Source organism: Vulpes lagopus, chromosome 2 (genome assembly GCF_018345385.1).
Source record: "Vulpes lagopus strain Blue_001 chromosome 2, ASM1834538v1, whole genome shotgun sequence".
Lineage (NCBI taxonomy): Eukaryota > Metazoa > Chordata > Mammalia > Carnivora > Canidae > Vulpes > Vulpes lagopus.
This window is the reverse complement of record NC_054825.1, coordinates 9966462-9989138: the sequence shown is the minus strand read 5'-3', so window position 1 is coordinate 9989138 and position 22677 is coordinate 9966462. Positions and strand designations below refer to the sequence as shown.

Here is a 22677-nt window from a genome sequence, read left to right as displayed (position 1 = left end):
GGAGATGAGGGCCTCTGTACCACCCTTGGGTTTCCGGTGATTTCTTGTGAGGAAGGAAAAAAACCACACGCTGAAGTCACACTGGGTGCCAGGGATACGGTGACCTGTTTTCCCACCTTGCGGACCCCACACGGGTTTCTGGAGGCGTTGAGACTCCCTGCTCCACCACCGCTCCCATCCTCACAGTCAGCCCTGGTCCAGTTCTTCATCTACATTTTGAAGATGCGGAGGTGGAGGCTCAGAAGTGTTAAGCATCGTACCCGAGGTCACACTGCAAGTAGGAGGCCATGGCAAACTGAGGCCGGTCTCTGGGAGGAAAGGCCACCCTTGTCTAGGCCCCAGGGATCAAATACCGCAGGACGCATGAGCATCCGTGTTAAACAAACAAAAAAGAAAAACAGCAAAAAAACGGGCCATCATCATCGTCAGCGCCTTCCCCACCTGCCCCGACACGAGAAGACAGCGGTGGGCAGCCAACCCCATCCTGGGCCACGTTCTGGAGTGTCGAAGGACTCCTTCAGCCAAGTAGCCCTCCTGCCTGCGTAAATCTGCTCAAATACGAATGAGATTCATTACCTGGAAAGTGAGTTTTTCTCCTTTCTCTTTGATGGCATTTTCCTTCAGAAGCCCAGATGTGAAAGAAGACAGAGGGATACCGTCTGTGCCCCTGTGATGTCTGCAGGGCCCCCCCACCCCAGCACCCCGGCCCCGCAGCGCCCAGGCCGCAGAGAAGACCTCGCCAGCCTGCCTGTGTCTCCAGGGAAAACGGAATGAGCTGCCCGGGCTTGTCCTCCAGAACCTCGTGCCTCGAACAACCAGGAGCTGGAGGGGCTGGAGGGGCTGCCGCTGCCGTGTGTGCCGCAGGGAGCCCCCGGCCATGGCCTGTGCACTGACCGCGGCGCCCCAAGACTCAGCCCCGGGGGCCCGAAGCTCGGCCGGGAACCGGGGTCAGGGCGGAGGCGTCTTCTCCGTGGCCCAGATCCAGGGGTTTCTTATTCGTTTACACACATGCTCACGGTTACCCCTCAGCCCGGTACTGTTTAGCCCCCTCCCAGGGCTTTCCCAAAGTCACCTGGTGACAGTTGTGCCGGGGAGGTGGGGCCAGGGCCTGTGTCACGGCCCTGAGGCCGCTGAGGACAACCTGGGGCTCAAGGGGACCCAGGGGCTTGCCCAGGGCCCTGTGGCTGGGGAGGCTGAGCTGGCTCCGAAGGCTTGTTTCCCACCCCACGGGCCGGGCCGCCCGCTCGCCCTGTGACCTCTTGCCCCGCACCTGAAGCCGGGGGCGGGGGGCTCCCTGGGCGCTGTTCTGTGTGGGCGGGCGGGAGGTGCCAGCCCGGGCTCTGAGGCCACCCGCCAGCTCGGAGAGACCTTTAGGGCCTGCGGCCCTGGTGGTGGCCCGAGGAGGAACCCAGCCCTCGCGTCTCTGCTGGACAATGTCTGAGGGCCGGCGTGAGGCCAGGAAGACAAGGAGAGACGAGGACACAAGAGCTGCTGTGGACGGGACTGTGTCCCTCCCAAACTCCTATGTGGAGGCCCTGTTCCCTCACGTGACCGTATTTGGAGATGGGGCCTTTAGGGAGGGAGGTCACTGAAGGTAAATGAAGTCATGAGGGTAGGGGCCTCATTCGGTAGGACTGGCGGGTTCATATGAACCTGCTCTTCTCCTCCCCTCTCCTCCCAGCTCCTTCTTCCCCTCTCCCCCCAGCTCCCTCCTCCTACTCTCCCTCTTCCCTTCTCCTTTCTCCCCTCTCCCTCTCCCCTCTCCCTCCAGCTTCTCCTCCCACTCTCCCTCCTCCCCTCTCCCTCCTCCCCTCTGCCCCAGCTCCCTCCACTCTTCTTCCTCCCCTTTCCCTCCTCCCACTCTCCCTCCTCCCCTCTCCCCCCTGCTCCCTCCTCCCACTCTCCCTCCTCCCTTCTCCTTCCTCCCCTCTCCCCCTCCCACCTCCGCTCTCTTCCCAGCTCCCTCCTCCCCTCTCCCCCAGCTCCCTCCCACTCCCCTTCCTCCCCTTTCCCTCCTCCCACTCTCCCTCCTCCCCTCTCCCCACTGTCTGCCCAGGCACTGAGGAAAGGTCACAGAAGGTGCCCATCTACCAGCCAGCAAGCGAGCTCTTCCGAGAAACCCAGTCTGCTGAAGCCCCGACTTGGGAGTCGAGCCTCCAGAGCTGTGGGAAATAAGATGCCGCTGTTCAAGCCGCCCGTCCGTGGTGTGTAGCCCCCACCCCCGAGCCGAGACCACACAAACCCAGGAGGAGAGGGAGAAAGGACAACCTCCCCGTGGCTGGTGGTCACCCAGGGCGCGTGACGTTGCCTTGGGTTTCCATGCCTAACGCCCCCCTCCCCCAAACTTCTTCCACCTTCAGGGTGACAAGAGATCCTCGGCCCACTCCACGGAGACCTGGCTGAGGTCCGGCCTGTCAACTCAGGTGACTAACTCTCCTTAAAAACTGACCTCCAGGGGGGCAGATTGCTCAATTGCCCTCCGTGGGCGGGGCTGGGGGGTCCTATCGCTGCTGCCCACCCGAGAATGACCCTCGAGTGTTCCTCTGAGCTGAGGCCACGGCCCTCAGCCTGTTCTATCTTGGAGAAAGCCAGCGTGGGTCCCCCGTCACCCTGACCTCGCCCATCAGGGAGGGACCGAGTGTGGGGCAGTCGTCAGAGGTGCAGGGCTGGAGGGGACTTGGGGATCTGGAACCCAGCAGGTCACTGTGCAGCCCAGCTCTGCCCCGGCAGCGGGTGACAGCGAACAGGCTCAGTGACCCAAGGCACCTGCCCCAGGGCAGTGTCGTGACAGGGAAGTGGGAGAGGATGCTTGGAAGACACCCTCCCCTGGCCCCCCGCCCCCTGCAGCTGAGTTCCCTTCTCATCAGGGCCAGGGAGGGAATGGGTCCTGCTGCTCGCGTCCAGCCAGTACCTGGCACATAGAACCTCTTGGATTAAGTGGAAGCTCCCAGCAAATTAGTTCATGAGTACCAGCCTTGTTCTCCGCCAACCTGATTGTAAAATTATTTGAGAGTGCCGTCAAGTCTCAAATACCTCACCCTCCACTTATGTAGCATGTTGAATAGTGGCCCCCACGAAAGTATGTCCGTGTCCTAACCCCCAAAACTGTGAATCTGAATTTGAGGGGAAACAGGGCCTTTGCAGATATCATGAAACTAAGGGTCTCAAGATGAGATCATCCTGAATCATGTGGTAGTCCCTAAAATTGATGACAAGGGTCCTTATCAGAAACACACAGGAAGAGAGCCACCGTGGAGAAGAGGAGAGGCCATGTGAAGGCAGAGACAGAGTGACAAGCCATAAGCCAAAGAATTTCTGGAGCTACCAGAAGCTAGAAGAAGCAAAGACAGATTCTTCCCTTGCTGAGACCTGGAATTGGGACTCTGGTCCTCAGAATGGCCACAGAATAAACTTGAGTTGTGTTAAGCCACCAAGCCCGTGGCAATTTCTTACAAGAACCATAGGAAAATATAGCACCCTATAGGGCCATTTCGTTAATGAATAATAACTAATACGCCCTCCAGTCCCTAGTGCAGGACTGGGCCCCTAGTACATAACTTGACTGGCTGGTTTGGTCGAGAATGAAAGAATGAGCCTGGAAATTGTCCCCGAGGTCGTCCCCCGACAAAGTGATTTCACAAACTGGCTTACAGAGCCATTTCTGAAGACACTGTCCCCCTTTCTCCTTACCTAATTAATGCCAACTTGTCCCAAATGGCCTTTCCTCCCCCCGGAAGGCGGGTGTGACTACACATTTCCAGAAGGCACCATGACCCTCGGCTCTGCCAAATGTCCAAACACCTGCCTCGTGGGAGCTAGGTTAAACACTCCGCCGGAGCCTCCCTTCGCACGGACTCGATAGCCCTCCAGCTTTCAGGACAGACGGGGTCCTGGGCTCATCACGTGGAGCTGGGTCCAGCAGCTGCGGCTCCAGGCACAGGTGAGGCACGACTTCTTAAGGGAGGGGGAAAGATAGTCCAATGCTCCTTCCTACCTGCGGGGTGGGGGAGGCGGGGTGGTCAGGAGAGGGTAGATGGTGGGGGGTCTGGCTGGCTCCTGGGGAGAAGGGCTTGGGAAGGAAACTGCTCCAGCTAATAGGAGTCTTGGGAGTGGCGGGCCAGGGTGGGTGTGGGGTGGCTTGGTAGTTTGCGACACTCCCCGCCAACCTCCAATTCCTCAAATGCAGCAAAAACAACCAAACCACTGGATTTGCATAAAAGGAGCATGTTTGCTACGTCCAGCAGTTCCAAGTCATTTCTCCAAGTCCCCAAACCCCTTCCATGCCAACTCCAGACCCTCAACTCATCCAACGAAGACATTCTGGAACCACCCAGACCAGCCTCTTCTTCCTCGATAGCTGGCATGCTCTGCTGTAGGTGTGGGGCTGATCTGAGCTCTCCTTCGAAGATGTGCTGGAGATCTTAAATAACCAGGGGGGATTCTGAATGTTGTTATTGTTCTGGAAAGCTGTGAAAGCCGAGTCTACAAGGGTACGTGCGCACACATACACACAAACACACGTACCCGCCCGGCCCCTGCCCGGGAGCCCCTTCTCGGGTTCTCCTTGTGTCCACAGGTGCCATGTAAATCAGGCCAGGCCAACAATGTGTACCTTTCAAGGAACACCCCTTACACCCTTGCCTTCTCCCTCACACTCGTCCCAGCACTTGCAAAGGGTCTAGGCTTTCACCCTGGGGATCTGCCAAAGGCTCGGCTTGCCCAAACAGCTATGCACACCCATCCCGCCTTTCCCCTCATCTCGAGTCTCCTGTACTTGACTAAACTCACCTGCTTTCGGGTCAGAAAAATAACGACTTAGTGTTTGATTTGCTTTAGCCCTCATTCAGGAGACAAGGGAATCACTGAAACCAGATCCACGCGTCTTTATTACCAGTCTCCATGACCTGTATGCATTTATCGCATATGTAGATTTTTCCTGGATCTGTATATGTGGGGGAGTTGCGTGCTGATGCATGGGGCAAGTGGCCCTGTCAGGTCAAGCCTGACCTTCCGAAATGTTTTGAATTCCAGTTATTGGGCAGCAAATAGAAGTCACACCTGGTTGTGTGCGTACAGGTGAGCTAGGGCAGCCCCAACGTGATCTGTCCTGCGATTAGCCTTTGTGTTCATAGAAGAATTTGGACAAGGATGTGTGCCCACCATCTCTTCCATGAAAATCCTAAATCACCCAAGAACACCAGAGTGATGGAAAATAAAACCGGGCCAACGGGATTATGGAGAGGGCCATCCTGCCCCCTGACCTCGGTGTTCCCAGCCCTGCCGAGGCATAGAGCGTTGCGATATGAAGGTGCTCCTTAGCTGGAAGAGATCAGATTTACTCCCTGCCAAACGAGCATCATTCAAATCCGAATGTCAACCTCTCACCTTCCCTCCTTCTGGAAGAACCACACTATTTAGCCCTCGGTCTGTGGATCTCTGTGGCAACCTTGTTTGGAAGAGCACTGGGCATGTTGCTACACGGCGCTCCAGGGGAGAAACGGCGCCAGGAAGGCTCGTTTAGACACATCGCAGTGGCCACTAACTGTCTCCAAAGGAACTTGAAACACCCTGCTTGGCCAAAGGGTGTTTTTCATGATTTTCATCCACACCTTCAGGTCTCTCTTTCAAGTGGACCCCATTCTCAAACACATCAATTTCAGGACCCTGTTATCTGCTACTGTCCTTGCTCACACGCCACCTGCGTGAAGCCTGGCATCTAACGTATGTCGTTATCTTAACCAGGGGTCAGCAAACCTTTTGGTAAAGGATAACAGACAGTAAATATTTTCAGCCTTGCTGGGCCGTGCAGTTTCACCGAAACTCTTCAATTGCTGTCATAGTGCTAAAGCAGCTGCATACGAGGCATAAATGAAGGTGCGTGGCTGTAACCCAAAAAATATTTATGGACATTGAAATTCAAGGTTTATCTCGTTTTCCTGTGTCACAAGATGTATCTCTTTTATTTTTTAATTTAATTTTAAAAAAGATTTTATTTATTTATTTGAGAGAGCAGAAGCAGGGGGAGCAGGAGAGGGAGAAGCAGACTCCCCATTGAGCAGGGAACCAGATGCAGGACTCGACCCCAGGACCCTGAGATCATGACCTGAGCCGAAGGCCAACACTCAACCGACTGAGCCACCCAGGTGTCCCACTTTTTTATTTTCTTTCAACCATTTAACAATGTAAAAGCGCTTTCTTACAGCTCACAGGCAGTACAAAAGCGGGTGGCAGGCTGGATTGGGTCTGTGGGCCACAGTTTGTCCACCTTGACCTACTCAAGAGCAGGAAAGCTCCCCCCCCAACCACACCCAGAATCCTAGTGATATCGCTGCCCATTTTGTGATTTAATGTCTCCACTTTGCCTTTTTTTTTTTTTCCTTCACAGCTGTGGCAGCTACTGAGTGATGGTCAGCAATAAAAGAGGGACTTCTGCATTTTGATTAAATCTAAATCCCATACAAAGCAACCAAAGGGCAGCTAGTCTCATGGGGGCGTAACGACGATGCCAGGAAGGAAACTAGGTTGTGACTTCCTCTCCTGCTGGGTTAGTGTCTACACAGACATACTTAGCCTCTTTCCAGAAAAGGCAATCAAGTCACAGCATAGTTTGCAAGGGCAGCTCTCATCCTGCAGAAACTATCCAGCCATCTCCCATTCCACTCTCCCCGCACTCACTGCAGGAACGAGATAGGCCCGGAGTCGACCAGAACCCTTAATGAACGTGCCCACGGAACAGAACAGAGTGTCTTTCAGCCTCTCCAACCCTGTTGGGTAACTTACACTCGTTTCACAATTCCCAAAGATTCAGTGGGACAGCCCCTAAACAATGCACAACCTTAACCCCAGGAGATCTCTGCATCTGGCCTCTTCTGTTTTTTTCCATGTGATATTTCCTTTTGTCACGGAACCCATTTGGATTTGCTTGTGACAACATCACATGCAGAGCTAGAGAGGAGCTTCCCTTGCAAAAACCCTCCTGACCGTTTGCTTCTGATCTGGTCTGCCTTTCAGACCGTGGTAATTCAACCATCCGCTATCTTGGGCCATACAGTTCTACGCATGTCGAATTGTCCCTTAAGCGCATACAGGGCATTGCCTGGCAGTGTTTATAGAGCAGATTCTTGTTTAAAAGGGGGACATATGGGATGCCTGGGTGGCTCAGTGGTTTAAGCGCCTGCCTTCGGCCCAGCGTGTGATCCTGGAGACCTGGGATCAAGTCCCACATCGGGCTCCCTGCGTGGAGCCTGCTTCTCCCTCTGCCTGGGTCTCCGCCTCTCTCTCTATGTCACTCATGAATAAATGAAATCTTTAAAAATAAATAAATAAAAGGGGATCATAACAGGTTGAATGTTTTAAGTATAATTCCATTTTAAAAATTTTTGACCATTTTCAGTGACTTAAAACTTACATGGTGTTTGTTTACCAAAGTGGGAAGAGACATTGCCCTCATAAAATCCACAATTGTCCAGCAATTTCATCGATCAGTTTCTTCAGTGCTAACTATAAACCTATACACACAGGTTTACTTTTCTGTCTGTTGATCGACATCTGTGTTCGTTTACATCTGTGTCCATTAAAAAAATGATACATATAAACAGCTGCTAAGGGGCACCTAGGTGGCTCAGTCGGTTAAGCATCCAACCCTTGGTTTCAGCTCAGGTCATGATATTAGGGTTGTGGGATCAAGCCCCAGGTTGGGCTCCATGCTCAGCAGGGAGTCTGCTTGAGATTCTCTCTCCCTTGGCCTCCATCTCTAACAAAGAAGTACATCTTAAAAAAAATAAATAAATAAACAGCTGCCAGTATTTGAGGGCTATAGCAGGCACTGGGTTCAGGGCTTCCCAGGTAAAATCTCATTTAATTCAACAATCATTTGAGAAAGAGGTATTTGTCATCCATTTACACAACAGGAATACATTTCCTCCTCTATTCTGAATTTATAAATCCCTCAGCGTTCTCTGCCCCGTTCCAAACACGTCATGCTGCGGACTTTGACTTGAAAGGGATTCAGGCAAGGTTTGGTTAGGCGCCCTAGAAGAGGGAGTTAGGAGACAGAAAGCAACTAAAAAGACACGGCCCAGAGGAGGCAGTGTTCTGAGCCAGAGGAGGAAAGCTCACTCACCTGCCTGCTAGCTTAAGCCCCCCATCCTGTCTCTCAGCTGGTAACAAACTCCTGGATTCAGCTTTGCAAATCAGAAGAACCCCACAGCTTGTTATTTCAAACGTCCCCAGATAATGGCAAGGTGGTCAACACTGATCATTCTCACAGCCACTGTCTTCTTCCTACAGCACCTCGTGTGACCTCGGAGCCGGGACTTAGAGGCAATTTTGGGCAGCCCATCAAAACCCCCAGGACCCTCAGGAAGAAAGGACACAAGAAAGGCCCCTTTCCAGAATGTCACTTAAGCCCTAGACGCCTTCTGCAGCCCGTGCCCCGCCAAGTCACTTCAAGGCTTCCTGGGGATGAAATGTGAGAGAAGATAAACTTTGCTTTCATCTTTAAAAACATCAAAAAATAAATAACATCAAAACGCAGGCTGGATAAGGAGGGCTCCGATGCGCATACATAAGTAATGGTGCATTAATCAGTCCCAGTGGATTGCTCAAGCTCAGCAGACTTCATAAAACTGGGGACACGGGACAGAGAGTCAAGGATTCCAGCCAGAAAGCATGTCTACGCCTTCGTATCACGTGGCAGTGCTTCCTTCCTGTCCCAGCCAAGAGGAGAACGAGAACGATCCATTTCTCAGCCTCCCTCCACTCCACTGAAGCCCCCTCAGCATCTTGGCCATCTTATGAGTGCAAAAGCCGGCCAATCATTTGCAGTAAAGCATTTTGCTCTAGAAAACCCGGTAAGGTATTATGTATCTTTGATTCATGATCTGCGTGACATCTCTTCAGCTCTTAAATCCTTAGGAAGACACTTTACACCCACTAGGATGGCTATAATAAAAAATATGGCCAGTAACAAATGTTGGCAAGGACGCGTAGAAATTGGAACCCTCAGACATTGCTAGTGGGGAATGTACAACAGTGTAACCACTTTGGAAACAGCCTGGCAGTTCTTCAAAAGGTTAAACACAGAGTTACCCTATGACCCAGCAATTCCACTGCCAGGTGTACACCCAAGAGAAAGGAAAAACGTGTACCTGAGTGTGCATAGCAGCACTATTCCTAACAGCCACAAAGTGGGGACCCAAATGTCCATCAACCAAGGAACAGAAAAACAAAATGTGTGTATTTCCACACAATAGAATATAATCTGGCAATAAAAAAAGGAATGGAGTCTGCCCTTCCCCCCCACTGGTGCGCTTTCTCCAACCAATGAATACAATCTTTTTTTTTTTTCTTTTTTCTCAATGAATACAATCTTAAAAAAGAGAGAATGAAGTACTGATACATGCTATAAAATGGGCGAATCTTGAAAACATTACGCTAAGTGGAAGAATGGCCAAACACAAAAGACCATCTCTGGTACCATTCCATGTCTATAAAATGGCTAGAAGAGTCAAATCTATGGATAGGAAGTAGATTGATGATTGTCAGGGCTCCAGGGGAAAAGGAAAATAGGAAGTGACTGCTAATTGGTACAGGGCTTCTTTTTGGAGTAATGAAAATATTCTGGAATTAGGTGGTGGTGATGGTTGCGCATATACTAAAAAAAAAAAAAAACCCACAGAAATACAAATGTACAAAAACAAATTCTTAGAACGCTACGGCATCCCAGAGCTGAGCTAAGCTCCTAGAGGTAGCTCCTCGTTCAGACCACAAGGTTGGTGATCACTCGTTTTACAGTCGAAGAAATCACAGCCCAGATAGAATCCCGGACTTGCCCAACGTCACCCAGCTTTAAGTAAACCAATCCAATGCTGTCCGAGTCCCCCATCGGCTCCATGAGGCTGCAGCCTTACTTAGACCATTCCCAGCCAGGTGACCCTCAGGAACCACAAGTTCCTGATCTGTAGTAACAGCAGAGACCTCTGGACTCCCTCCCGCCTTCTGGAACCTCGGCTGTGCGGTACGAGCTAGCAGACCAACTTGTTTCCGGCTGGTTGGTTGGGTCCTCCATCCGCGGCCGTTCCAATCTGCCAGATGTTTGACTAACTGCACGTTTTAGTTTCCTGTGTGTGGGATCAAGGACCTTTCCACAAGATCTGATGGTGGGAAGCTCCCTGAGGGAAAGAGGGATTGAGAGGCTGAGCAGTGGAGAAGGGGACCCAGCTCAAGGGAATCCACAGAACTCTCTGGAAGGCCCCACTCTTCCACCCTGCTCCTCTGTCCTCTCCAGCCCAGCCCAGCCCACCACCAGCTACTTTGTGAGGTACGGCCTCTTGAATGCACCCTTCCCAGTTGGGAGACAGCAGAGCCAGACACTACCCACTTGTCACCAAGACGCCTGAGACTTTTGGTTCTAAGTAAATGAATCGATCTCACCTCATGAAGCCAAATCACACTGTGGTTCAACCAACCTCCAGTGCTTTCCTTAGGTCATATGGTGGGGGGTGGGGGGATGGATGACACACATAAGCTCCAGGATCCTATCACACCCTGCTTCCATCTATTTAAGTTGGGGCAGGGCTCAAAAAAGAAGTATTTCTCGTTCTTCTCATGGACCATACTGCCTTCTTCCCCCTGATATCCAATCTTTCAAAATAATTCAAAAATCCAAATGGCCAGGAGCCAGCATGGGATTCTAACCTATATGGTCTCCTAGAAAGCCATAAACTGCCCCTTCGGTCTCAAAGGCATAATACGTGCACCACTGATCTTGAGAAGCACGCAGACATGGAGCCTGGCTTCAAACTGCAGCACCAGCTAGTCCTCCCTCCACCCTGGCCAAGGCAGTCCCACCAGCGAAAATGCCCAGTGGGCTGCAGAAGCATCACCCTGTACACAGGTGATTCAAAGCTGCTTTCAGGGCAGCCTGGGTGGTTCAGTGCTTTAGCACTGCCTTCAGCCCAGGGCCTGATCCTGGAGACCTGGGATCGAGTCCCACGTCGGGCTCCCTGCATGGAGCCTGCTTCTCCCTCTGCCTGTGTCTCTGCCTCTCTCTCTTATTTAAAGATAAATAAATCTTTAAAAACAACAACAAAAAGCTGCTTTCAATTATTTCCCAAAGTCACACTCTCTTGGGTGGGATTATATAACTCTGCTCTGCCTATAAATAAATGGTGGGTAGCACCAGAGATTGGCAAACACAGAACCAGGACAGTAGGCCACCCTCCAGATAGCTGGCGAGACCCTCACTCCACTAATAACAGCCTCAAACACCATAAAGAGCCTAAACATGGCACTTTTTTAACCATCAAGTTCTGAGACCTGATATTTGGATGAATTTGAGCTACTTCTGTCTCCCCTTCCTGATACGGAGACCGGCAAGCAGGTATAATGGGACCTTGAGTCATAAATTCATTGTTAGCAGGCAAGACACCATTTCCCTCTTTAGATTCTTGGTAGCATGGAAATAGGTCAAATTATTTTAGAATTTGTTCAAGCTATCTTTTTGAAATGTTGAGGCACATTCTACTCTCTGTATATGAGGAGCCAGCCTAAAAGGCTTCAAGGTCCCTCCCCAGTATCCAGATCTGAACCTCTCTCACCCAGCACCTGCCATCCTCAGGACACTTCCCCCATTTGCAAAGCTTCGCCCATGCCATCTCTCGTTTGCTTTTCTAGAAGTTAAAGCCCAGAAAGATACAACGATACCTTTGGGGCCCCAAGAAGCAACAGAGCCAGAGCTTAAGCAACCAAGCTCCCCTGATTTTCCACTGGATTCACCTGTCCCAGGCCAATCCACTGTGGCAAGTCACCGGTGTGTAGCAGACGAGGGACCTTCACAGCTCTGCCTTTCATGCAATCACACCAAACAGCACTGAGTCAACACCTCCAAGCACAGGAAACCATTTGGTGAGACACGAGTATTAAAAAAATAAGCTGCGTGACATTTATTTTGTCTTGTTAACATTAATATCTGTAGAAACATTTTTATTGTCAGTATAAAAATTAACAGGTTTTATTAAATACTTTCTCCAATTTCGTAACAAGTAGAATCAGTGTAATCTGCGTTCATGTTGCATGGCTACAGCAAAGTGAGTAGGTGTTTCCAAAGCAAAACACAATACTTTAAATACAGAACGCACAACACGGCAACATCGTGTCTGACGTTGGTACGAGGCCCGATCTTTTGGTGAGGTCCTGCCAGAATTAGACAGAAGCAAACCCTTAAAAAGATGGAAGTATCTCCAAAACCATCAGCAGAACAACTCAGCGTTTCAATTTCGACGATGACACGTGAAGATTCTAAAAGGCTTCCCTAACGCCAATGAATCTGGAAGCCATTATCAAAATCCACTGAAGAGAATACAGGCTAATCTGATTAACGTGCAACTCAGGGCAGAAGGCCAGCTGCCGGAGGGGGGTACAGTCTGCTATCATCTCAACTAAGGTCCACCCTCGAGGAATGGATTAAGGCATCTTTTTAAGAGAACGCTGGTACCATTTGTCTTGGGAAGTCCAGTTACGCGCTCCATGGGCCCAATGACAGAGCTGCACAGCAAAACAAAATACTTTCCTATCGATGGGTTTGTTTACTGCTGGCATTTGGGTGGCAGAAGAACAATCATCTGACAGCAGAGTTTAAACAAATAAATCAAAACTTCATTTTCCCCCAAATTAGTCATATTCTGTAAATATTTCTCTTTTCAAAGAATCTGATAACTAGTTAAGTCCAAGCAACAGATTAACTAGTCCGATGTGCTGCCTGCATAGAAATGCCGCTTAAATTACAAAATAAAAACAAAACAAAAACTATAAATGATTAATTGTTTTGTATATTACCAATTCATTAATAAATTAACGTTATACCATTTTTTTTTTCCCTGAAAGCAAAAGTACTTTTCCACCTCTGCTCGGTGAAAAATTAAGAAATTCTGTGTAAGAACAGCATTTAGCAAATAGCTATTAAAAACAAAAGAGAGACCGATTTTCTAGGTGCACTGGGACATCCATTTAAAATCAATACAAAAAATAATTCCTTGTAAATATATAATATATATTTATACATAATTTGAATATATTTACATACATCCAGCACCTATATACTGCAATTGTGCTCTGTAAGTGTGTGCTGACATATATTTTCTCCAATTATTACAAAATTCACAAGGAAGGCAAGAAAGTAGGTTTGCCTTGAGTCCAGCTGGTCCACAGCCAGTACCCACAGCGGGTCATGGGCGCGTGGTGGCCCATGGCAGTCCATTGCCCCAGAAACATTCTTCTTCTCCTGGTGAAGATTATAAGTTTCCAACCGTATAAATTCTTTACACGTGTGCCGATTACTTTTCCAATTATTTACTCCTCTGATCCATATATACAAGCGGAGCCAACCGGCTCCTAAAGGCCTGGCCCCGTTGCTCAGTGTGGCTAGGTCCCTGGTGCTGTCCCATGTGGGGACAGAAGGACAAGCTCATTCATGTTTTAACACTGCCGTTTACATGTGGATACTGAGGAAGGCATGGTTCGTAAGGCATGGGGTCTGGAGAGAAAACAGAATCGTCTCCTGAAGAACACGAACTCCTTGTGTCAGGATAACTAGGTGAATACTGTTCGAGAGGCTGACTGAGGTCCAAGTATTCCTGAAAGAAGGGAAGAGAGACGTTTTATTTCATCTCGGGTCAGGATAACAAGGTGAATACGGTTCGAGAGGTTGACTGAGGTCCAAGTATTCCTGAAAGAAGGGAAGAGAAGACTTTTATTTCAAATGCAGGCTCTCGAGATGCTCTATCAGAGCTGAGATGGGACAGGGGCACCCTTGGAAGATTCAGGGACCCGGCCCACCCAGCTCCCGCAGGCCTCCTGGAGCCCCCCGCCTTGGTTTACTCTAGACTGTCGCCCTTAACTCTTCTCTTACGATCCATCATGAATAAACTAGTGGCAAGGAGGGAACATGAAAAGGTTGAGCAGTCAAGTCCACTGACACAGACCAAACAAGCAGCTTGCTACATGCCTCCGAGAGAGAGAGAGAGAGAGAGAGAGAGAGAGAGAGAGAGAGCGCGCACAGGGTTCAAATCCGAGCTCCGGCAAAATGTAATGTGTTAGGGATTCCTGGGACCCCCTTTAAATAGTTGACACCATGAATTATTTATTTTACAAATTACATTTTACTCTTGCAGTTTCTAGGATAATTTAAGGGGAATATGTCTCCATTCAGCGGGTAATTTCACAGATGTAATTCATTACTCTCAGAAGCTCTCGGAGTTGAAAATGTAAACAGGTTCAGAAAAGGTTCGGATATACTCGTGTATACTAAATCCATAATGGACTGTTAAAGAAGAGTTTGAAATTCAAAAGGGGCTCTTCTGCTCCCTACCAGCATCTGCTGGGGTCGCTAGGGAAGAGAGTCCCTGGGTGACCCGGAATAACGTATCTTCCAGCTTATGGCACTTAGGGGTGAGAGTCCACTGCCTGGTCTGGTACTGCCCATGAGCTAAAAATGGCTTTAAACATTTTTCAAGGGTTGGGGGGGGGGGGGGAGTCAAAAGAAGAATACTACCCCATGGCATTAAAAGTACATAAGATGACATAAAATTCACATAAAATTTAAATATTGGGATCCATCAAATTTTATCCTGAACACAGATGCACTACTCGTGTATGCACTGTCCATAACCGCTTTCTTGCCTTGACGGCAGAACTGAATAATTTAGCTCACAAAGAAAAATATTCCCTATCTGGCCTTTTACTGAAGGGATTCACAGACCCTTGGTCCGAAACTATGGAAAAGATTTCTAAACTGAGGAACTTCTGGGTCTGGCTGCCTCCCCCGAGCTCACTCACTGGGCTTGTTCTGCTCACACACCCTGAAGCCAGTGACATTCCAGGACGTGTGGTTTTGCTGAGAGGGGAGGCAAAAAGTGCAGACCACAGCACAACCAGCCCCGGTGTTATCAGAAAAGAGCCCACAGAATGTTGGCGACTATACATTTTGAAAGACCCCCCCGCAAAAAAAATTTTTTTTAAATATAAAGCACTATAATTCATCACCAGGGTTGGCAAGAGAAAGAGTCCCCATCCCAGAATGGGGGATGTGTCAGTTCCAACAACATCAGCATTAACCACACGCCTGGAAACAAACACGCCCACCACATCAAAAGAGAACTTTTTGCTTACAATGATAAAAATGAAATTTTGTCCTAAATGGAACCATTTTTCTCAAGCATATGGTAATGATTTTCAGAAGGAAAGAAACTTCGATTTTTATATCCGTTAGACAATATGGCATTCTGCTTTTTTATTTTAGGATGCTCGATGAAAATTTCAGTATGAATGGGCCCACTTTAAATACAAGCATATAAATAAAGAGCATTGAGCATGGACATAGGACCATTAAAATGGAACATTAGTGCTTTCCCAGTTTCTAAATGCAGCCACTTAAATGTTCAGATCTGATAGGGCAAAGAATAGGGGTATCAGTGGATTCCAAGTCTAGGGTTAAAGGAACTTACACGAGAAACAACAATTTTGGCAAGAGAAGAAAGTTGCTTTTTTTCCCCTTGAACTGTTCCTTTCCTTTCAACTTCTGAAGGTCAGCTGTATTCATTTAAATGCAATCTCTCCTTTTATCAGCTACAGTTAGACGCACAAGATAATGTTGCTGGCTTAAGGCTTCCCATCACAACATTTGATTATTTAACTCCTTCTAAAACTATTAAATGTATTTTAAAATACGTTAAATGTATTATTTTTATTCAAACAATCTTAACCTCTTTTTGTTGGTTAAGACAACGGTGGGTTTGGGGGACTATTTTTTTTCCCCCTGTTGGAAGGAAGGCTGCTCTCTACACCCTCATTAAATATCTCAAAGTCCTTCATTAACAATTTTTTTTCTTGGGATTTTTTTGAACTTGATGGGTTTTATCATCTTTCCTGCTCAGATCATCCACTCTCCACAACCACAGAGACCACTCTATCGGCATGCTGAAGCACTACCACGGTTGAATTTGGTCAGTGGGTGACAGAGTGTTTCTTTCTTTGGTATGGATTATAAATCTTTTACAGAAAAATATTTTAACAAAAAGTCCAGGTTTTCATTAAAAAAATCACAAGTCCATTGCTCACTTCGGCAGCCCATATACTAAAAAAATCACAAGTCCAGGGGAGCCTGGGTGGCTCAGTCAGTTGATTTCGTCTCAGATCATGATCTCAGGGTCGTGAGATCCAGCCTCATAATGGGCTCTGCTCTCTCGGATTGGGTTCATGAGATCAGCCTCATATCAGGGCCAAGTCTGCTTGAGGTTCTCTCTCTCTCTCTCTCTCCCTCTGCCTCTCCTCACTCTCATTCTCTTGCTCTTTCTCTTTAAAATAAATAAATAAATAAATCTAAAAACCTAAGTCCCTCATTATAGGAAGTTGTGTATACGTTCATATACACATAGATGAAGACCACACGCCACATGCCATTACCAGACAGGAGGGTCATGGCGGAACTTCACTGCTTCCAATGGAGCCCAGTAATGGAACACCAACAGCTCCTCCACTAATCACTAGAGCTCAGAATCCAACCAGCACAAGAGCCCAAGCTCCTCACGTGCAAACCCAAATGCTGCTGTTGGACATTTCTTTCCCTCCCGACTCTCCAACAGACCACAGCCGAGGCCCACCACTCGAAGGCCACAGAGAGCCTCAAGTAGGGCCCTCTGTCTGGTTTCATGAGTCAGACTCTCAAAATGCAGTTCTGAGAAAAATCAAGATTGAGGAGAAACACATATTTTAACTCTGCGTGACCCCTGTGGAAAAATGATCATCTATACCACAGACTCCGACAGGGGAGGTTGCATTGAAAAAGCCGCACTGGCCTCCCAAGAAAGGACCACAGGCTTCTGGAAGAGGGTTCTTACCTCATTGGTTGTGAGAGTGAGAATCCGATCCAAGTCCTCTACCAACTGCTTGAACGTCGGCCTCTGTGAGGGTACAGCATGCCAACAGTCCCTCATCATCATATACCTGAGGAAATGGATTTCCTGGTGAATTAATTTTCTAAGCACTAGGTGCACACGGCTATAAGCCAGTGCTAAGAGGCACTACAAGAATAGGTCCTAAATGATGAAAATGTATCAGAACTTTCTAAATGAGAAGGCAGTTATTTGCCTTCCCCCAAAATTCACTGCTCGGTTCCTCTGAAAGGCACTTGCAGCTACAAAAACATCACTTTATCCCAAAGCTTTGAGGACAGTATCTATGCCATTGGGAAAGCCATTTTTTCTACATGTCATCACTGTTGACTTCTGCATTCCTGTGACAGTGACACAGCACAGTGGGTCTCACACCTTTATGGCACTTTTAGACGCTGCAGGAAAAGCCTTATTGGGTCTCCAGTCTGTCCCCAGCACACCCTCCCTTACCCCCCACTCCTGCCCCCAATCGAAGCTACGACACATTCTTCTCCCTGACACTTTGAGTTTTATTTTAAAGACTGCAGCAAAGGTTCTTCAGTTTAAAAAAAAAAAAAAAAAATTCTTTTTTTTAAACCACAACTTTAAGGTAAGGTTTTTATGAATTAATCTGCCATCACTGGGCTGAACATTAACTTCCTGATTAACTCTTGGACGGGCCTAGGGTCCCAGGCCTTATCTTGATTACGGGTTTCGACAGACCCTCCATATTAGAAAAAGCAATAGGAATGACAGGCAGCACAATAAATACCTTTATATAATATACTATAAAATGTGCCATTCATCAGATGTCCACTGTACAGTGAAAAGCACTCATGGGATTATGGATAGAAAATCCCCATGAAACGACACACAATAGACCACAGTCTCCGGGACAATCACTCTTAGCTAATCCTGGGGGGTTGGGAAGAGAGACTCCTTTTCAAAGCACTGGTTCTACTGCACAAGACGTATGTCACCAACACAACATAATTCCACTTGAAGTGTGGGCTCGGTTTTTCCAGAAACTGGCTTATGGTTTTTACAGTCCGATCTGGGACTCTATGGATGGCACCTGGACACATTTTTAATTCTCTGTGTAGGGGCAAAATATAGGTAACCAGACACTAGCTTGCTCTGAAGAGATGTGGGAAACGTTAATCCCGAAGAGTAATTTTCAATGGTCACGAACAAGTTCTAAAGCATCCATTCCCACTGGCCGTGCTGGGGGTCGACTCCAGCAGTGAAGAAAGGCCGTGCTGGTTCTTTAATGCTACGCTCGGTGGGGGCAGGGCCACGGCTTGCTAGCTTGTGTAGGAGAAAAGGCCAGATCTATCTCCCTGCCTCTCTGAGCAGAGATAATAGCACAGCACAGGGGCCTGGGAAGATCAGCCCGGCTCAGGCTCTCAAGTCAGGAGCCCTGGGGCCTGGCAGCCCAATGCCCTGAGTGAAAGCTCACTCTGTACACCTCACCACGATGCTCTCCCTCTCGGACAGTTATAGCCATCAGAGTAGCCATCCACCTCTGTCCTGGGTCGGGCCCAGAAAAACCTTATTAGCAAAAATGCTTCCTGGGGCCTGTACAGAAAGCCTGGGGCCTTGGGAAACCCAAAAAAAGTCAGGGGAAGAGTTAATGGCATGGGGGCCCGCACTGAACCAGGAGAGACAACGGGCCTTACAGTTCATTGGTGCAGTTTGCTGGCTTGTCCATCCTGTGCCCCTCCTTGAGCAGCTTAAACAGTTCCTCCACCGGAATCCCTGGGTACGGTGAGCCCCCCAGCGTGAAGATCTCCCACATTAACACCCCGAAGGACCAACTGTAAGGAAGAGGGGAAACAGGGTTACTGAACCACCCAATTCACAAAAACCTCAGTGTGCCCAGTTAATACAGCAAACGCCCACTCGCTTCTCCTGTTCCAAGACTAATGGCCTGAAGCCTCCTGCAGGTCATCCCACGTGCCCCTCCCTGCCCCGAAGGAGTATCTTCCCTGCCCCCCCCCCCCCCCCCCCCCCCTCAGTGATGACAACCTGAGACATGTTCCCACAGAATTTCCCATCACCAGACAACAGAGTAGGGATGGAAGCCATCCCTCTTTTTTGGGGGGTGTAGGTTTGGGGTGGTTGCTTTTTTTATTCAGACACTGAATGAGGTTACTCCGCCTTAAAGGCAGTGTGATGTGAGCCATGTGAGGATCTCCACTCCTAAGCTGCAAAACTCCTCATGCTCCTCCTGTTCCAGCTCTTCCACCAGCCTGGGTGCCTGACCCCACCCCCCCAGGCTGTGACCCACCAGTACGGGCGGTTGACAGACTAAGCCCAGAAAGCCAATTCTGCAAGGTAACAGCTGCCCAGTGAGGCCAGTGGAACGTCTGAGGACACAGAAGGTCTGTGACTTACTAAGGTCACAATGGGAGTGAGCATCAGGCTGGGATGAGGATTAAGGAATCCTGTGCCCCAGACAAGCTTCTTACAGCAGAAACTGAAAACATCTCTCAGGGTCCCATGTGCACCTGACCCTGTGGAGACCCACGGTTGGGTCTGAGCCTTGTTCAGGACACTCACAACTCCTGATATAATCAAGCCAAGACTCCTGCATGGACCTATGTCACTGTGGCTTTGGAAAAACAGCCTCACGGACTCTATTCAGGTTTAGGGTGAGACATGAAACTCTAACCAGTTTTGTGTAGAGCAAAAGTGGCAGCATAATGCGGGCAGCTGACTCACTCCTAATGCATTCCTTCTAAACATGACCAGCTGTGACAGCAACGGAATCAGTGCCCACCCCAGAGAGCCTCCCGTTCACATAAATAAAAAATAGATCCACTGATTTTTTTCTTAAATTATTTATTTTGGACTAATTATAGACTCACAGGAACTTGGAAAAAAACAGTTACAGAGAGATGCTCTGTACCTTCCACCCAGTTTCCCACAATGGTAACATGTCGCAACCTAATTTCTAAACCTAAAATCCTAAAATATCAGTTGGAGCCTAACCCTGATAATATTTTTAAGTGTATCATAATAGAGACTGTGCCCCACTCAGCTTCTCCCCACAAGGGCAAACCTATGATGAGGTATGACGAACCACCCTCGGGCAGGAGAAGTTTCAAAATTCCTTCTTTCAGGGAGCAAAGAACATGCCAACAGCCTAGCAAATTAGATAGCGGCCTTGTAGTCAGATGTCCGTGAATTGGGGTAGGGGGGTTTAGGGTGGGGGGCGGTACTTCCGCTCTGGCAGGAGGAGGTCTGCAGTTGCACCTCCCATGTACTTTGAAGCCAGGCAGATTAGTAACAGAGCACTGGTTACCAGCCTACCATAAAATCCGTCCTTTCTAGGGCCGGCTCCTGCACCTTCTAGAATTGTGTGAAATACGGCAGGCCTCAAAGAATGATGAAAGGTGAATACAATATTTTTGCAACTCAACCCAATGGAGAAGCCAGAGAGAAAAGGGAGTTACTTACACGTCACTCTGATGGGTGTACACTCGATCGAAAAGGGCTTCTGGAGCCATCCACTTGACCGGAAGTCGCCCCTGCAAGTGTGGAAAACAGGTAAAAACCACTATATTAAACCAGTTTCCTTTAGCTGGCTTGAGAGGCTGTGCCCTATTTAGAGCTGATTGACTCATGATTTTTCACTGCTCAGTTCTCAGAGCAGAAATAAGCTCCAAGGGGGCCTACACCTAATGTGCAAGATGCACAGATTTGGGCAGGTTAGTAAGATGCCATTTCTTCGGATTCTCATTCTTATCAACCTCTCAAGCACATAAAACACACCCTGACCACCTTCTAGGCAAAGATTAATCCAGAAACTCCCAAGCTCTAGTCCTGGCTAGAGAAGTCCTTGGCAAAGAGCCCGATGAAGACCAGAGAGGGTGCTGATTATTCTATACAGAAGACTGTTTCACATTTACTAAAAGTCTCTTAAATAGAGCTTCAATTTGCTTATTGAGAAGTTTGTCGAGAGTATGGCAAAAGAACAGGGATAAAGGGCAGAGGAATGAGCGCGTATTATCTTTCATCTGGAACATTCCGTGCCACCACCACCACCCCCTCCCTTCCACCACATTGCTGCCATGGACTTACATTTGTGGTCTTTTTGTAATAGTCTATATTGTTGATATCTCTGGCCAGTCCAAAGTCTGCTATTTTCATCACATTGTTTTCTGTTACCAAAACATTTCTGGCTGCTAAATCCCGATGAATACACTGAAATCAAGAAAGGACACATTTCAGAATGTTTCAAGAGTAAAGGGGAAAACATACTCACTTCTAAGAATAGAGAAAGAAAATATACCTTAATCAAAAACTGGTATTCTGTTCTAATTAGAAGTAACTAAAAAAACAAGGCCCCAATCATTTCAAAGAGCAAAGCTACAGCAAGCAGCCAATTCTCTTTTACGCACCATCGACTGTCAATACGGAGTCCTTCCTACGAGATCTGTACTAGATTATTCTAAAATCTTTTCTCTCAACACTTGCTCTCCTGCCCTTTACAGCCAAACTTTCAACGGAGCTGGTTAAACTCCAACACCACATTGTCTTTCCCTCCTGGTCAGTCCGCAAATATTTTGAGTCCATCCCTGCCCCTCCAAAAGTTTATGTCAGACCTAAGGGAGCGCTTCTGATGCCTCAATGTTTCCCTCTGCAGCTCTGGACACTGTGCTCCTTTCAGAAAACGGTCCCCCTCATCCCTTCTCCTGGCTCACCTTCTCCATCTAGCTCCTCTCCTCCCGTGACCCTCGAAATAGGAGAAATGTCCCATTAATTGTGTGTATTTCCACATATCCCCAGAGCTTCCATTCTTAGATACACACAAAAGATCTGCAAATCCTTACCCCTTTCCTAACTTCTCTCCCAGGACCTCGTTGTCATCTTCCACAGGCTACGGGACATTTCGACATTGACATCCCTTTGGCACCTCAAATCCAAGGTCTCTGCTCCCCTAATCCTTACCCTCTTGGTCTCTCTCAGTCCCGAGAGGTAGTCACCAGAGTTCTCTGCACACTCCTCCCCAGTTCTGTTGATGTTGGCTCCCAAATACCTCTGCAATTTGTCTACCCAGCTCTGTCCCCACTGCTAACCACGGAGCCCAGGACATCGCCACTGCCCACCCCCGTCCCCACGGAGAGCCTCACCACCTGCCTGACTGGTCTTCACACTTCCAAACTCAGCCCTACGGTACCTGCTATGCTTCCCACAAGTTGAGTCTCTCAAAGAACTGACCATGTCCTTCCCCGACTCATATCATGACCAACGCCCGTCTACCCACGCCCAGGCCTGGAGGACACCAGCCCACACAAAGGGCCCAACCTAGGTCCGCAAAACACCTGAGTGGGTGGGGTAGGGGTGTGTGTGGGGGGGTGATGCGGACGTGCTCACTACAGGACAGCTAATTTATAGTTCTGTTACTCACCCTGGTCTCAAGAAAGACGTAGTCATTAGAACTCCCCATTTTGTCCTTTCTACAAATGATAGACGTTTGCACAGTGTTACACCTCAATATAACAAGATTTCATCATGACACATGGTAACGAGAATCCCACATCATCATCCCCTATTTCTGGAAAAGGCAAGGCCTAAGGGAGTGAACGAATATCCCTACCAAATGCTTTGACATAGGCTCCTGGCCCAGTCAACTACCAGATGGAGGAGGTCTTATCAGGCCACTTGACAAGGGTCAAACGGGGCTGGTCGTAGACAGGCTCGCCACGAAATGGCCAGGGAAAGGCAGCAAGCCCAACTCTCC

At 48.6% G+C, this 22677-nt stretch overlaps 1 protein-coding gene across 14 annotated transcripts in view; it reads right to left on the bottom strand.

The window, feature by feature from the left end:
* Window positions 1–11970: 11970 nt before the first annotated feature.
* FGFR2 (fibroblast growth factor receptor 2) overlaps window positions 11971–22677 on the bottom strand; it is a 105022-nt gene continuing 94315 nt past the window's right edge. For 13 of the 14 annotated variants that reach the window (XM_041743385.1, XM_041743386.1, XM_041743387.1 and 10 more), the window contains 5 exons: window positions 21015–21137; window positions 20391–20461; window positions 18608–18745; window positions 16896–17001; window positions 11971–13634 (listed from right to left, as the gene is read on the bottom strand). In XM_041743385.1, coding sequence (XP_041599319.1) covers window positions 13470–13634; window positions 16896–17001; window positions 18608–18745; window positions 20391–20461; window positions 21015–21137 — 603 coding nt within the window. In that variant the 3' untranslated portion in view covers window positions 11971–13469. Of the gene's footprint in view, window positions 13727–16895; window positions 17002–18607; window positions 18746–20390; window positions 20462–21014; window positions 21138–22677 lie in introns of all 14 variants that reach the window. The other variant, XM_041743384.1, reaches the window with a different exon arrangement.